The 14,004-nt window shown below is 33.8% G+C and overlaps 1 protein-coding gene across 3 annotated transcripts; it reads left to right on the top strand.

Moving 5' to 3' along the window:
* The first annotated feature begins 6,051 nt into the window (after positions 1 to 6,051).
* LOC133283854 (pleiotropic drug resistance protein 1-like) lies at positions 6,052 to 12,674 on the top strand. Of its 3 annotated transcripts, none has more exons than XM_061480768.1 (21): positions 6,052 to 6,504; positions 6,652 to 6,772; positions 6,892 to 7,065; positions 7,175 to 7,334; positions 7,434 to 7,510; positions 7,608 to 7,661; positions 7,784 to 8,458; positions 8,571 to 8,887; positions 8,985 to 9,145; positions 9,270 to 9,373; positions 9,479 to 9,623; positions 9,725 to 9,802; positions 9,927 to 10,036; positions 10,150 to 10,482; positions 10,604 to 10,894; positions 11,011 to 11,094; positions 11,189 to 11,322; positions 11,420 to 11,647; positions 11,751 to 11,922; positions 12,020 to 12,274; positions 12,411 to 12,674. In XM_061480768.1, the coding sequence occupies exons 1-21, from the start codon at positions 6,179 to 6,181 to the stop codon at positions 12,672 to 12,674; spliced, it is 4,263 nt and encodes a 1,420-aa protein (XP_061336752.1). In that variant the 5' UTR covers positions 6,052 to 6,178. The 3 variants fall into 3 exon arrangements, with proteins under 3 accessions (XP_061336752.1, XP_061336750.1, XP_061336749.1); XM_061480766.1 differs by having other exon boundaries at positions 9,912 to 10,036; XM_061480765.1 differs by having other exon boundaries at positions 9,725 to 9,847; positions 9,912 to 10,036.
* Positions 12,675 to 14,004: the final 1,330 nt, after the last annotated feature.

Here is a 14,004-nt window from a genome sequence, read left to right as displayed (position 1 = left end):
CACAAGTCTAGACCACAATCTTTAAGCTCTCTTATTAGACCAATTAAGGATGATTACTCACACAACAAGCAACCACCTTATTTCATATTTACATAGGGTCTTAGAATGACCCAACCAAGCTTCTAAAATACACTTTACAATTTTTAACAACATTGACCTATTTTTGTTCACAAAGCCAATGAAACATATACAAAAGAGCCAAGATGTCTCTCATTATTTCTTAAGCCATTTCACTTCAAAATCATACCAATGCCATGCATTGGAAACTAAACACATCATCAAAGTAATTTTTACACAATCATCCCTCATTGGAACTATAATGGCCGAAAGCTCCAAGGATATTTCCAAGGGATGTACCTCTTTATATTCTCACTTTCACACTTAATCCTCAACGTACACTATCATAACAACCTTCACAAACCAAGCAATTTAATTTTTGCACATAAACCCCTATTATCACAACATGGTCATACCTAGGGAGGAAAGCCAAGGGGATTTTTTTCAATTTTTATACACACATTCATGCTTATTTAACACTATAGCATCATAAACCATATTAATTCATCATCAATTTCAAATTTCCAACTTCATAACTTTCCACAAAATATGCTCATAATATTCAAAACTTAAATCATGACATTTAAACCATTGGAATGAAGATCTCTTACCTTAAATCATCTATACAAGGCTTGGAGAACAAAACTCAAGCTTGGTTCCACCCAAAAACTCAATTCTCTCTCTAGGATGAATAGTGATCGAAATTTGAGAAGGAGAGAGCTCTTCACACAAGCCTTTTCAGTCCAAACAAATGGGTGGAATGGATTCACCACGATTTCTACTTAAAGTTTCATGTATAACCCTTTGTATTTTGGTGATTCTTTGAGTGAGAAATCAAAGGAAAAAAAGCTTGAAGACAAGCTTCCATGGAGGAGGGTTCTGCCAGGAGAGACAGACGAGGTGGGTGCTGAAAATGAATAGTGAACTTTGGAAAACTTAAGTTATAATGATGTGTAATCTTTTATCGATTGTTTTCCTTTCACTTAATTTCACTTAAATTGACCTGGAACTAACTTAAAGCTACAGACATATTTTTATTTTTCTGAACTTACATTAATTTTTATTCCCTAAGGAATAGTATTTTTAATTCATCGTATGATTTCTGCATCATTTTTTGACGAAATGCACTGTGAATCACTTACTGTGCACTGTTTACACACAAAATTGTAAAACTTACAAACTTAATACTTTTGGTCTAAACATGACTTGCTTGGCATATATTGGACTTCCTTAATCTTATTTCATCAATTATTTAATTCTGGACTCTACCGGTTGCTTAAACAGCGGTACAAAATACCCGGCAAAACACTATTCATGAGATTTTCACGGAAAGTGTCAGACTATACAATTTTTCGTTCTGAACTCATATCTGGCATCAGAATTGCCAAATTAGGTCTCTAAACTCATTTTGCTCATTTTAAGCTCCACCAATTGCTACACAATAATGCAGAACATCCGACATAAAGCACTATTCATGACCTAGTCATGATCATATCAAAATACTCAAAATCACGTTATGAATCTAATTATGACATTTAAATCCTTAAATTAAATCTCTAATTAAGATTTACCAGTTAGGGGTCTTTATATCAAGAGCTTTGACAAATAATCTCAGGTAGAGTCTTCAAATTAAAACTAAATCAAATGATTTTATAAAGGGAACTAGTTTTAGTAAGTAGATGTGTGCAAGATTTATTATATTATTATGAATTAAGTATTTTTATGTAATCATAAATTTTTTATAATATATTTATTTATTTTTTGTTTAAATGTAATAAAAAATGAAATCTTTAGCCTAATAGATATTCGTTCCAAACAATGAAATTGAAGAGTGAAGGAAAATTCGAACACATGACAAAATAAGGTATTTCAATTTTATTCTAAAAAACATATACTAATTAACAAATAAATAGATAATTATAGTAGAAGTAAGTCGTAGTAAAATCATAAAAGATTCGAGTGATAAAAAAAGAGTAGAAAGTAAGTGATTAAAGAGAAACACATGAAAGATATTTAAACTTTACCATTCAAAGAATTAACAAGAGTTACAACAATTCTGAGCATTATTAGTAAGTATCATTAAAATGGTCAAACAAAACTTATAACGCAACATAATTCAGCGCATGCCATATTGGGCAGGCCAATAGCACGACAAATTATGTGAGTTGGGCTAAAATATTTCTGGCCCAAACTAAATGCTGAATTAGGCTGACAGTGGCGCTTCATGGGGTATTGAAAATGGCATCCATGCAGAAAGGCCGTAATAAGAAGCATGGTCCGCTTTCTTAACTCAGTATTCACAAGAATTCCTACAACTGTAATCACGAGATACAATTTTAATATATTAATTTTAAAAAATATTAGATTTTGATACGTTATAATACATTTTGATATTAAATAATTTTTTAATTTATTTATAGTATATTATATTTAATATTCAATAACTTAATAAAAAAAACGTATAATATCCATCAATTTTGCAAAAATCCATAAGATATAAATATTCTATTATATTTTTAAATTGAAAATATCTTATACACTACAGTGAGATTTATTTGCTATTCATTTTAGTTTTTTATTATATTAGTTTGGTAAAATATCGATCAATTTTTGTTATAATATGTAATAAAATTTTAAATATTATAAATGTTGGAGCGTATCAGAGTATTGGCGAGAGTCAGATATGATATTTCAAGTTTTTTTAAAATATCGGTGCATTATAGGTCATCACACATTATTTCATAGACAATATAATTTATCAAGTCTCAACATCTCCTACAGCATGATCTGTTCTAAGCTTAAAAATTACTTTAAAGTTAAAATAAAAATTAAAAGCTTCGAAAATAAAGTTGAAATTGTTTGATGATTATATTAACTTTTTAAGCTTGAAAACTAAAACTTAAAGGTCCTCTAGGATAGTTCTTACTTCTTATTCTTTTTTAGGTTTGGACTCCAAAAGGCATTGCTTCAATAATTCTCTTGCATCATGGCAACACCTACTTATTAAAATAACCTCACGCCGACAGCATTGGGTATTTAATTTTTCAAAGGAGAAAAAAAAATACCTCTGACTTCATCCTTATTGAGTTATTGTGGATATATAGGATATACACAAAAACTTCCTTTGACACCCCAAGAACCTAGGAACCCTATAAAAACTTACCTTTGAGTTTTTCTAGCCTTTTACAAACTTTTCCTTTTGACAAAGATTTGCATACAGGTTATTGAATTTCGGCAAGGATTTTTTCTACTCCGATATAAAAATAAAATTTTTTACTCCTCATCTTAATCATTAATTTTTATATATGTTATAGTTGTAATATTTGCAAATATATTTATTAATTAATTATTAATCATTGAAATTATAATCATCGCATATATAAAGATTAACAATGACAAATATAAATATATATATATATATATATATATATATATATATATATTAAAATTAAAAAAGAAAAGGAAAAAATTTCTACTAGCACAACTACTGTAATCTTTTTGTATTCTAGTTACTATCTATCTAGAAGTTGAATATTTATTGGTCCAAAGTTCCTTTCAACGAAAAGAGGAGCTGATCAATTTTGTTGACTGGTCTTATATTTAATTTTTTTTATTAATCTAGAAGTCAAAATTGAAGGTTCTGATCGTTCTAGTTGCCAAAATTTCGGACGTGAAGACTCAAAACCAAAATACACAAGTGAAATTCTAACTTTCAAGCATTTATTTTCTTTAAAATTAAAAAAAAAACTACTACTGACGTCCTGCTCATATTATTTTACTACTAATTTACTATCCATCCCATCACCATTGGATCAAAGAAAGAGAATGTTAAAAAAAATTTGAAGAGAGAGAAAATGTTAATCTAATGGTGATTAGATAGGTAGTAAGTTGGTAGTGAAAAATTTTGGTAGTGAGAATATCATTCCTCATATATATATATATATATATATAAATCTCAAAAAAACTTCACGGGAAGTAATTCTGTCGGGCGAATCTAGGATAAAGTTTTTAAATCTCTTCCAAAGATATACTGAGGATGATCGAACTCATACTCTTACCTCATCTGTTCAGCTCTAATACTCAAGTGAACTATCATCATTTGATCTTCTCTTGCATCTTCAAATTAATATGAAAATAAATATTACAAATATTTTCCCTCTCGTGTGGGAAACTTTATTGCTGTATTGGTCAAGCAAGCTCCTAACCTACTTTTTTAATTTTGCGAAGAATTCGATTTATCACTATTACACTAAACACATTGATGTGAGGAACAGTAACAAAAATGTCATTGTTTCTTAACTTTTTTTTCTAAATGTCACGCCAACAGTGTTAATTTTCAATATGCCACGTGGACAAGTTTGCTGGGCACTGTAGCGAACTCAATTTGCTGATGTGTCACGTTCTTGCTGGACACCAAGTTCGCTACTCCGGGTAGCGAACTTGGTTGCAATTAATGTACCTGCAGTTTCCACCTGCCACGATGACACATGACAGACATGCAACGAAGTTCGCTAGGGCGGGCAACGAACTTCGTTGCATGTCTGCCACGTGGTGTGGCAGGTGGAAACGTGCAGGTGCATTAATTGTAACTAAGTTCGCTACCCGAAGTAACGAACTTGCCCACGTGGCATATAGGGAATTAACACTGTTGGCTTGTCATTTAGGGAAAAAAGTCGGGGAACAGTGGCATTTTGGTCACTGTTCCTTGATGTGAAGTATCATTGGATCTGGGATGTGGTGGAAGATGAATAACTCAAACTCGCCAAAGTGCACACCGACCTCAATTGGTCCGACATGATGACTAAGCCGGTACTAGTAAGGAAATTTGATGACTACTATAAAGGTGTCGAGCTGCTGCTAAACCCGACTTATTAAAGTCTAAAAGGGGAGTACATAGTTATGTACTTCAGGAAGTACATAGTTATAATATGAAAGTTGTTTTTTTCTCTCTCGATGTCAGCCGACAAATTTATGAAAAGTTTATGAAGAGAGAGAAAAAAATAATTTTGATATTATAGGAAAAATGTGTCCTGTTAAATGACACAAACTTAGGTAGTTTTAAGAGAGAGATAAACACAATGAGGTGTGAGTTCCACTCGAAAAAAAAAAGTTTGAGTCTCACCTTTTTCTGTCTATCTTTCTCTTAAAAGGACCTAAGTTTGTGTCATTTAAAATGACATATACTTTTTTCAATATTATAATTATGTATTTTCTAAAATACATAATTATAAAAAGGTGAAAGAATATGAGTTTATATTCTTTAAACCCATAAATAATTTTTCCTTAAATTAATATGAAAATAAATATTAGAGTAAACATCCTTTTTAGTCCCTGGCAATAAAAAATGACCAAATTGGTCCCTGAAAGTATAAGAAAGGGCCACTCTATATATTTGGGAGTTGACATAAGGACTAACATGGTCCTTTTTTTGTAATTTCAGGGACTAATTTGGTCATTTTTTATTTCTAGGGACTAAAAAGGACTTCGTAGATATTAACAGGAACTAAAAAGAGTGTTTAATCTAAATATTACAAATATTTCCCCTCTCGTGTGGGATACTTTATTGCCGTACTGGTCAAGCAAACTCCTAACTAACTTTTTTTATTTTTTAAGCTCGTAAGTCGTAACTTTTTAAATGGTCTTCTTTTGTTTTTTTATTTTTTTATTTTTTATTTTTTATTTTCTCTATTCCCATTGCTGCATTATTATTAGTTATTACAAAACGAGTAGGCCTACTTGTTTGACCATTCGAGAATGGAAGTTTCCCTTTCAAATTAGTTTTTCTTATTTAAAAATAACAATAAAAACCTCGTGATTCCATTCTTTGACTCTTCAATAGCCGCCTGTTTTCGGAATCAACGGTATAAATAGAGACATGTTTTTCCATTCCAAACTCAGAAAGCTGAAAACACACTTCCCATCCCAAAGAGCACATTTTCTCTTCTTTTTTATTTGGTTTCTACATTCTTTAATTCTTTCGCTTATTTGTGTGGGGGGGTTCTACAAAGAAGCATCGTTGAAAAAAATCTGTGTGTTCATTTTGAGCCTTGACGAGGAAGAAGAAGAAGAAGAAGAAGAAGAAACAAGGTGGTGGGGTTGTTGTTGTTGAGAAAGAGCAACAATGGAGGGAAATGATATATACAGAGCAAGTAATAGTTTAAGAGCAAGAAGTTCAACAGTTTGGAGAAACAGTGGCGTTGAGGTATTCTCACGGTCATCGCGTGAAGAGAACGACGAAGAAGCTCTGAAATGGGCTGCACTTGAAAAGCTTCCCACTTACAACCGTCTCAGGAAAGGGTTGTTGACCGCTTCACATGGAGCCGCCAATGAAATCGATGTCACTGATATTGGTTTTCAAGAGAGACAGAAACTGCTTGAGAGGTTGGTCAAAGTAGCTGAAGAGGACAATGAGAAGTTCTTGCTGAAGCTCAAAGAACGAGTTGATAGGTATCAAATTCAAGGATCCACTCCTCTTCCTTCCTTCATTCTTCTCACTTTAATTTACTCACTCATTCATTCATAATATCTTATCTTATGATCTCTAATAAGTTCCTTTATCTCTTCACGCTCATTATTTTATTTTTATCTTTGCAGAGTTGGGCTTGATATTCCAACAATTGAAGTTCGATATGAGCACCTCAATATTGAGGCTGAGGCTTTTGTCGGAAGCAGATCTTTGCCCACTTTCATCAACTCTGCTACTAACGTTATTGAGGTAAGGAGAGGCATATTCTACTTCATCAATTTTATTTTATTTTTTTAATCTTTTTTTGTTTCTTTGTTCTGTTTTGCAATTAATTAGTCTCACAATCTTTCTATGTTTGGCCCTTCCAGAGTTTGCTGAATCTGCTCCATATCATCCCGAGCAAAAAGAAACATGTCACTATTCTTAAAGATGTCAGCGGCATCGTCAAACCTCGCAGGATGACACTGCTCTTGGGTCCTCCAGGTTCAGGAAAGACCACACTCCTTTTGGCTTTGTCAGGAAAACTTGATTCAAGTCTTCAGGTGAAAGGCATTTCCCTTAAATATTTATTATTTGTTAATTGACAAACATACTATATTTCTTTCTTTCTTTCTTTTTTCAACCTAATTTGGATACCGATGCGTCTTTCAGGTATCTGGGAGAATGACTTATAATGGGCATGAAATGAACGAGTTTGTACCTCAGAGAACTGCTGCTTACATCAGCCAGCATGATGTTCATATTGGAGAAATGACTGTGAGGGAAACCTTGGCTTTCTCAGCAAGGTGCCAAGGAGTCGGATCACGTTATGGTTAGTCCATTTTTTAACACCTGCCTAATGTTTTCAAAATCTAATTTGGGATATATGTAGCCTGAGCTTGACTGGTTATTGTTCTTGGGATCCAAACAGACATGTTATCTGAGTTGTCAAGAAGAGAGAAAGCAGCTAATATCAAGCCTGATGCTGATATTGATTTCTACATGAAGGTGAGATAAAGAAGCTATTATCAATCTTCATTTAAGTGAAAAAAAAAATAGCTATGCATATATTATCTTTGCATCTGATTGTCTTTTGATATAACAGGCAACTGCAACTGCAGGCCAGGAGTCAAGCATAGTAACCGATTACACACTAAAGGTAATACTAAAATAAGGTTCAATTTAGCTTAGTTAATTAGTTCTGTCATGACATGTCATGTCATGCGTTGATGTTTGTTATGAAAGCCAAGGTATTTAGTTATTTAATGTGTAATCTTGCAGATTTTGGGGTTGGATATATGTGCTGATACTATGGTGGGGGATGAAATGTTGCGTGGGATCTCTGGTGGACAAAGGAAGCGTGTTACCACAGGAGAGATGCTTGTTGGACCAGCTAATGCTCTATTCATGGATGAAATCTCAACTGGGTTGGACAGTTCCACTACTTTTCAGATAGTGAGCTCTCTGAGGCAATATGTTCACATTCTTAATGGAACTGCACTTATATCACTGCTCCAGCCAGCACCTGAGACTTATGATCTTTTTGATGACATTATCTTAATCTCTGATGGCCAAATTGTGTACCAAGGACCTCGTGAATATGTTCTTGATTTTTTCGAATCTATGGGTTTCAAATGTCCTGAGAGGAAAGGTGTTGCTGACTTCCTTCAAGAAGTTACTTCGAAAAAGGACCAAGCACAGTATTGGGCACGCAGAGATGAACCTTACAGATTTGTAACCGTAACTCAATTTGCTGAGGCATTTCAATCATTCCATATTGGTAGGAGACTTGGAGATGAGCTTGCAGTTCCATTTGATAAGTCTAAGAACCACCCAGCTGCATTAACCACTGAAAAGTATGGTATTAACAAGAAGGAGCTCTTAAAGGCTAACTTCGCAAGAGAGTATTTGCTTATGAAAAGGAATTCATTTGTTTACATCTTCAAGCTATGCCAGGTTCGTTCTATCTAGCCCACTTATATAAATAGATGCTATATTAATTTCATATTTATATAATTATTTCATATGCATGATTTTGACTTATCATTTTGCTCTTGGTGCTTTTCAGCTTACCGTCATGGCATTAATAGCATTGACACTGTTTCTACGAACTGAGATGCATCGTAATAATCAGGATGATGCCGGTGTTTATGCTGGTGCTCTCTTTTTTACATTAGTAACTGTTATGTTTAATGGAATGGCTGAGATTTCTATGACCATTGCTAAGCTTCCTGTATTCTACAAGCAACGGGACCTTCTATTTTATCCCTCATGGGCATATGCTATTCCTTCATGGATTCTCAAGATTCCCGTCACATTAGTGGAAGTTGCTGTTTGGGTATTTCTAACCTACTATTGTATAGGATTTGATCCAAATGTTGGAAGGTAAAGAAGCTACTTTTATCTGTTAGTGGCATGATGTGAATGCCAGTTCTTGCTTTTTACTTAATACTTATGAAGTGAGGTCTTGAATTTCTTGCAGGTTCTTCAAGCAGTACCTTGTGCTATTATTTATCAGTCAGATGGCTTCTGGATTATTCCGAGCCATTGCAGCACTTGGTAGAAACATGATTGTCGCTAACACATTTGGGTCCTTTGCTGTTCTCACTTTTCTTTCATTGGGTGGCTTCATTCTCTCAAGAAGTAAGTTCAATTAACATCACAACACAAGTCAGCAATAAAATAATAATAATAATATATTTTGCAATTATCACATACTGAATCCTTAGCTAATGATGGTTCTTGCATTTCATTGCCAATGAAACAGAGGATATCAAAAGCTGGTGGATTTGGGGTTACTGGATTTCACCTTTAATGTATGGGCAACATGCTTTAATGGTCAATGAATATCTCGGGAACAATTGGCACAACGTAATTTCTTGAACTTGCAACTCTATAATTTATCTAATCTACTTTTGGTTAAGAGTAAGAAACATTTAGTTAGGCCTAATTTATTTATTTGCTCTCCAATTACAGTCTACCTACGATTTAGGAGCTGTATTTCTGGATACCCGTGGATTCTTCACAGATGCATATTGGTATTGGTTAGGCCTTGGGGCATCGGTTGGATTTGTGTTCCTTTTCAACGCTTTGTTTGGTCTGGCTCTTGAGGTCCTCGGCCGTGAGTATTTTTCACATCATTTGAGATTAGTTGTGCTTGTAAAATTCTTATAGTGATAATGATACAAGATTTTATTGATAAATATGCATTTGAATGTGCAGCATTTGAAAAGCCACAAGCAAATATAACTGAAGAATCAGATGACAGAACCGTAGAAGAAGTTGAATTACCACGCATACGTGAGCTATCTTGCTTATATCATTCTTTAACACTCATTGGCAAAAGTTGATTAGTAATTCATAATATTCCTTCAGACAACGCTAAACATTATTTTCAATTGTGATGCAGAAAGTTCAGGAAGAGGTGATTCTGTTGTTGAGTCAAGCAACGGAAAGAAAAAAGGAATGGTTCTTCCTTTTGAACCACATTCTATCACATTTGACGATATCATATACTCTGTTGACATGCCACAGGTATGTTATAAATTTAGCATTTGCATTTCTAGCAGTGTTTCTATTTTAGCTCTGCTTGAATAAAAAACAATTTGATGAGATCAACCTCACTCATTTGATTTCAACTGTGGCAGGAAATGAAAGAACAAGGTGTACAAGAGGACAAATTAGTGCTTTTGAAGGGTGTCAGCGGTGCATTCAGGCCAGGTGTTCTCACAGCTTTGATGGGTGTGAGTGGAGCTGGCAAGACTACTCTGATGGATGTTCTGGCTGGTAGGAAAACCGGTGGATATATTGAAGGAACCATAAAAGTTTCTGGGTACCCTAAGAAGCAAGAAACATTTGCTCGAATCTCTGGTTACTGTGAGCAGAATGATATCCACTCACCTCATGTTACAGTTTACGAGTCCTTGCTCTACTCAGCATGGCTTCGTTTACCTTCAGGAGTTGATTCCAGTACCAGAAAGGTTAGTTAGTGGTTAGTACTTGTAGCATGCATAATGAAAAATTTTAAGCTATTTATTTAATTGAGATTGCTGGCTTTCTCAACTTAGAGGCTGATTGTTCAAACTTGACAAATGGTTGTAGATGTTCATTGAGGAAGTGATGGAACTGGTGGAGCTTACAACATTGAGGAACTCGTTGGTTGGTTTGCCAGGTGTGAGTGGTCTCTCTACTGAACAGCGCAAGAGGCTCACTATTGCAGTTGAATTAGTGGCTAATCCTTCCATAATCTTCATGGATGAGCCTACTTCTGGGTTAGATGCGAGAGCTGCTGCCATTGTTATGAGAACTGTGAGGAACACTGTGGACACAGGAAGAACTGTTGTTTGCACCATCCATCAGCCTAGCATTGATATATTTGAAGCTTTTGATGAGGTTAGTGAGCGAGTGGTGATAATGATAAATGAATTTGTGTTTTACTTTTATATTTTCCTTCTTTCTCCATTAATTAGACTTGAATCTGACATATATATTATTATATGGGATTCTAGTTATTCTTGATGAAGCGTGGAGGACAAGAAATATATGTTGGGCCACTTGGTCGTCATTCTACCCATTTGATCAAGTATTTCGAGGTAGGATCCTACTTACATTCAATATTAACCTAAGTGAACGACTATAATATTTTGTTGTATTTACTTAAGTCTTCCAATAATTTCCATTGTCCAGAGCATTGAGGGTGTGAGTAAAATCAAAGACGGATATAACCCAGCAACATGGATGTTGGAAGTTACATCTACTGCACAAGAACTCAATTTAGGTGTTGATTTTACTGACCTATACAAGAATTCTGATCTATATAGGTAAGCTAATGCATATATATATTAGCTATTGTCATGTATAAATGTTTCCTTGATTTACAAAATGCTTAAATTGTTTTTCCATTTCATGGCTCTTCAGGAGAAACAAGCAGCTTATACAAGAACTGGGCCAACCTGCTCCTGGTTCAAAGGATCTTCATTTCCCTACTCAATTCTCACAGTCATTCTGGGTCCAATGCCAGGCTTGCTTGTGGAAACAGCGTTATTCATACTGGCGCAATCCACCATACACTGCTGTGAGATATTTCTTCACTACTTTCATAGCCTTGATGTTTGGAACAATGTTCTGGGACCTCGGAGGCAAACAGTGAGTCACAAAATATTCATATTAGATTATGTAATCTTCCTATTTGATTTCCACTCTGAATATATAATGATACCATGTGGTTTGGTGACTTACATTACGACAGCTCAAATAGACAAGACCTGTTGAATGCGGTGGGTTCAATGTCGACCGCTGCTCTCTTCCTTGGGGTACAGAATTCTTCATCAGTACAGCCAGTGGTAGCAGTTGAAAGAACTGTGTTTTATAGAGAAAAAGCTGCTGGAATGTATTCTGCCTTACCCTATGCATTTTCACAGGTAACTTAAAATCATTATCATTATTAGTTTTACTAACATTTTCATTATTAGTACTTCAGCTTGTATTGTTAACACAACTCATTCCTTTGTGTCACAGATTCTAGTAGAGTTGCCTTATATTTTTGCTCAAGCAGTGACATATGGACTCATAGTTTATGCTATGATGGGATTTGACTGGACTGCAGAGAAATTCTTTTGGTTTCTATATTTCATGTTCTTCACATTGTGCTACTTCACGTTCTACGGCATGATGTCCGTGGCAGTGACACCAAATCACCATGTTGCTTCCATTGTGGCTGCTGCATTTTATGCAATTTGGAATCTCTTCTCAGGATTTATCGTCGCAAGACCAGTAAGTGTTGCCAAACTATATATGAATTAATAATGCATGATTAATAGATGGAGATGGAACATGTTTATGTAATATAATAATGTAATGTATATTTATTTATGCTGACTCACTAAACAATTTCTTGTTACATTAACAGAGCATCCCAGTGTGGTGGAGATGGTACTATTGGGCATGTCCGGTGGCATGGACAATATATGGATTGATTGCATCTCAGTTTGGAGATATAACTACAGGAATGGAATCTGAAAATGGAAAGTCTGTGAAAGCTTTCCTTGAAGAATTTTATGGTTTCAAACATGACTTCATTGGAGTTTGTGCAGTTGTCGTTCCTGGCATCGCCCTTCTCTTTGCTTTTACTTTTGCTGTTGCAATCAAGGCTTTCAACTTCCAAAAGAGATAGATATTGAGACTTTCGTGAAGGATTCTTTATATTTTTTTTATTTTGTTTTTCTATTTTCTATTTAGTATTTACTCTTAGCATTCTTGTATCTACCATTCATGCTGCACTAGCTTGAGAAACTTGTTTCCTCTCTCTACTGCCAATTTGAAGCTTCGTTATATAATAAATGTACAAGCATATGATTTTGATAATACTTTTGTATTGTTAGTTTTATTATCAATGGAAAAATATTTATTTTGAGGCCAGCCTATAAAAATCACTTGTGAGTTCTGAATTCTCTATTCCTTATCTCTTGATAATAGATATTCATTTTACATAATGTTCAATTGGCATGCAAGAAGCTTTGCTTGACATGTTCATCTTCCATGCGAACTAGACTTAATTTTTCCACTCAAGGCTGGAACTTAGCTACAACATTTGCAATATATTGTATAGTGAGTGTTCTTCATCAATCAAGAAAATTGTGACCAATCGTTTCTGTTATGTCCTGGTGACTATTGGCTGATCAGTAGTACTTGAAACTTTTTGTATTTGTAGTAACAGGCAAAGTAATAATAAAAAATGATTAACACGCATTCGAATTTTATTAACAAGCAATTTAGTACATATTCAGTTTTTCTTTTTTTTTTGAGAATTTTTTTTTTTAACTCTTTCAGTAAAAAAAATTTGTATGATAAATTGAAAGGAAAATATGTCTAATCAAAACTTAATTTAAAAAAAGAAAAACTCTCTTAATGAGATTTTAATTATAAATTGTTCAAACACAAAAATAAGCTAACGTAATCATACATAGACTATTATTTTTTTAAATTATTTGAAAAAATACATTCTGGAATTAAAAATAATTTGAATTGAAATATATACCTATTTTGAAAAATAATTAACATATAATTTGCATATTTTTAGAGATAAAATTGGATAAATTAAAACTATATATAGTTGATGAAACAAATAATAACTCAAGAAATAATTGCAAGACCTCTTGACAATACATTAGATAAAGCTGCGTTGAAAATAGTGACTAAGACATAAAAAAAAGTGTCTACAACTCTAGGTTATATATTTTCGTGGATAACTCTCCATTTATAAGACTCTACAAGTATGCAGTTCCTGAGGTTATACCAAAAAAAAAAAAAAAAAGGTATGCAGTTCCTGCACTTAGTAACCCCGCAATTTTAGTGTTTAGGCGTTTATGTTGAAGATAATCCTGCAAATGTATAGAATTTAAGAAATTTTAGATGTAAGAGTACACAGAATGTAGAGAAATTATTTTTGCAACACAGTAACCCATCTTACATCAAATAATTTCTCTTGCTTTTATGTCCTTAAA

Source organism: Gastrolobium bilobum, unplaced genomic scaffold (genome assembly GCF_033153095.1).
Source record: "Gastrolobium bilobum isolate Gb01-03AN ecotype WA unplaced genomic scaffold, APGP_CSIRO_Gbil_v1 utg4140, whole genome shotgun sequence".
Classification (NCBI taxonomy): domain Eukaryota; kingdom Viridiplantae; phylum Streptophyta; class Magnoliopsida; order Fabales; family Fabaceae; genus Gastrolobium; species Gastrolobium bilobum.
The sequence above is the reverse complement of the archived record's forward strand: the minus strand, read 5'-3'. Positions and strand labels throughout refer to the sequence as shown.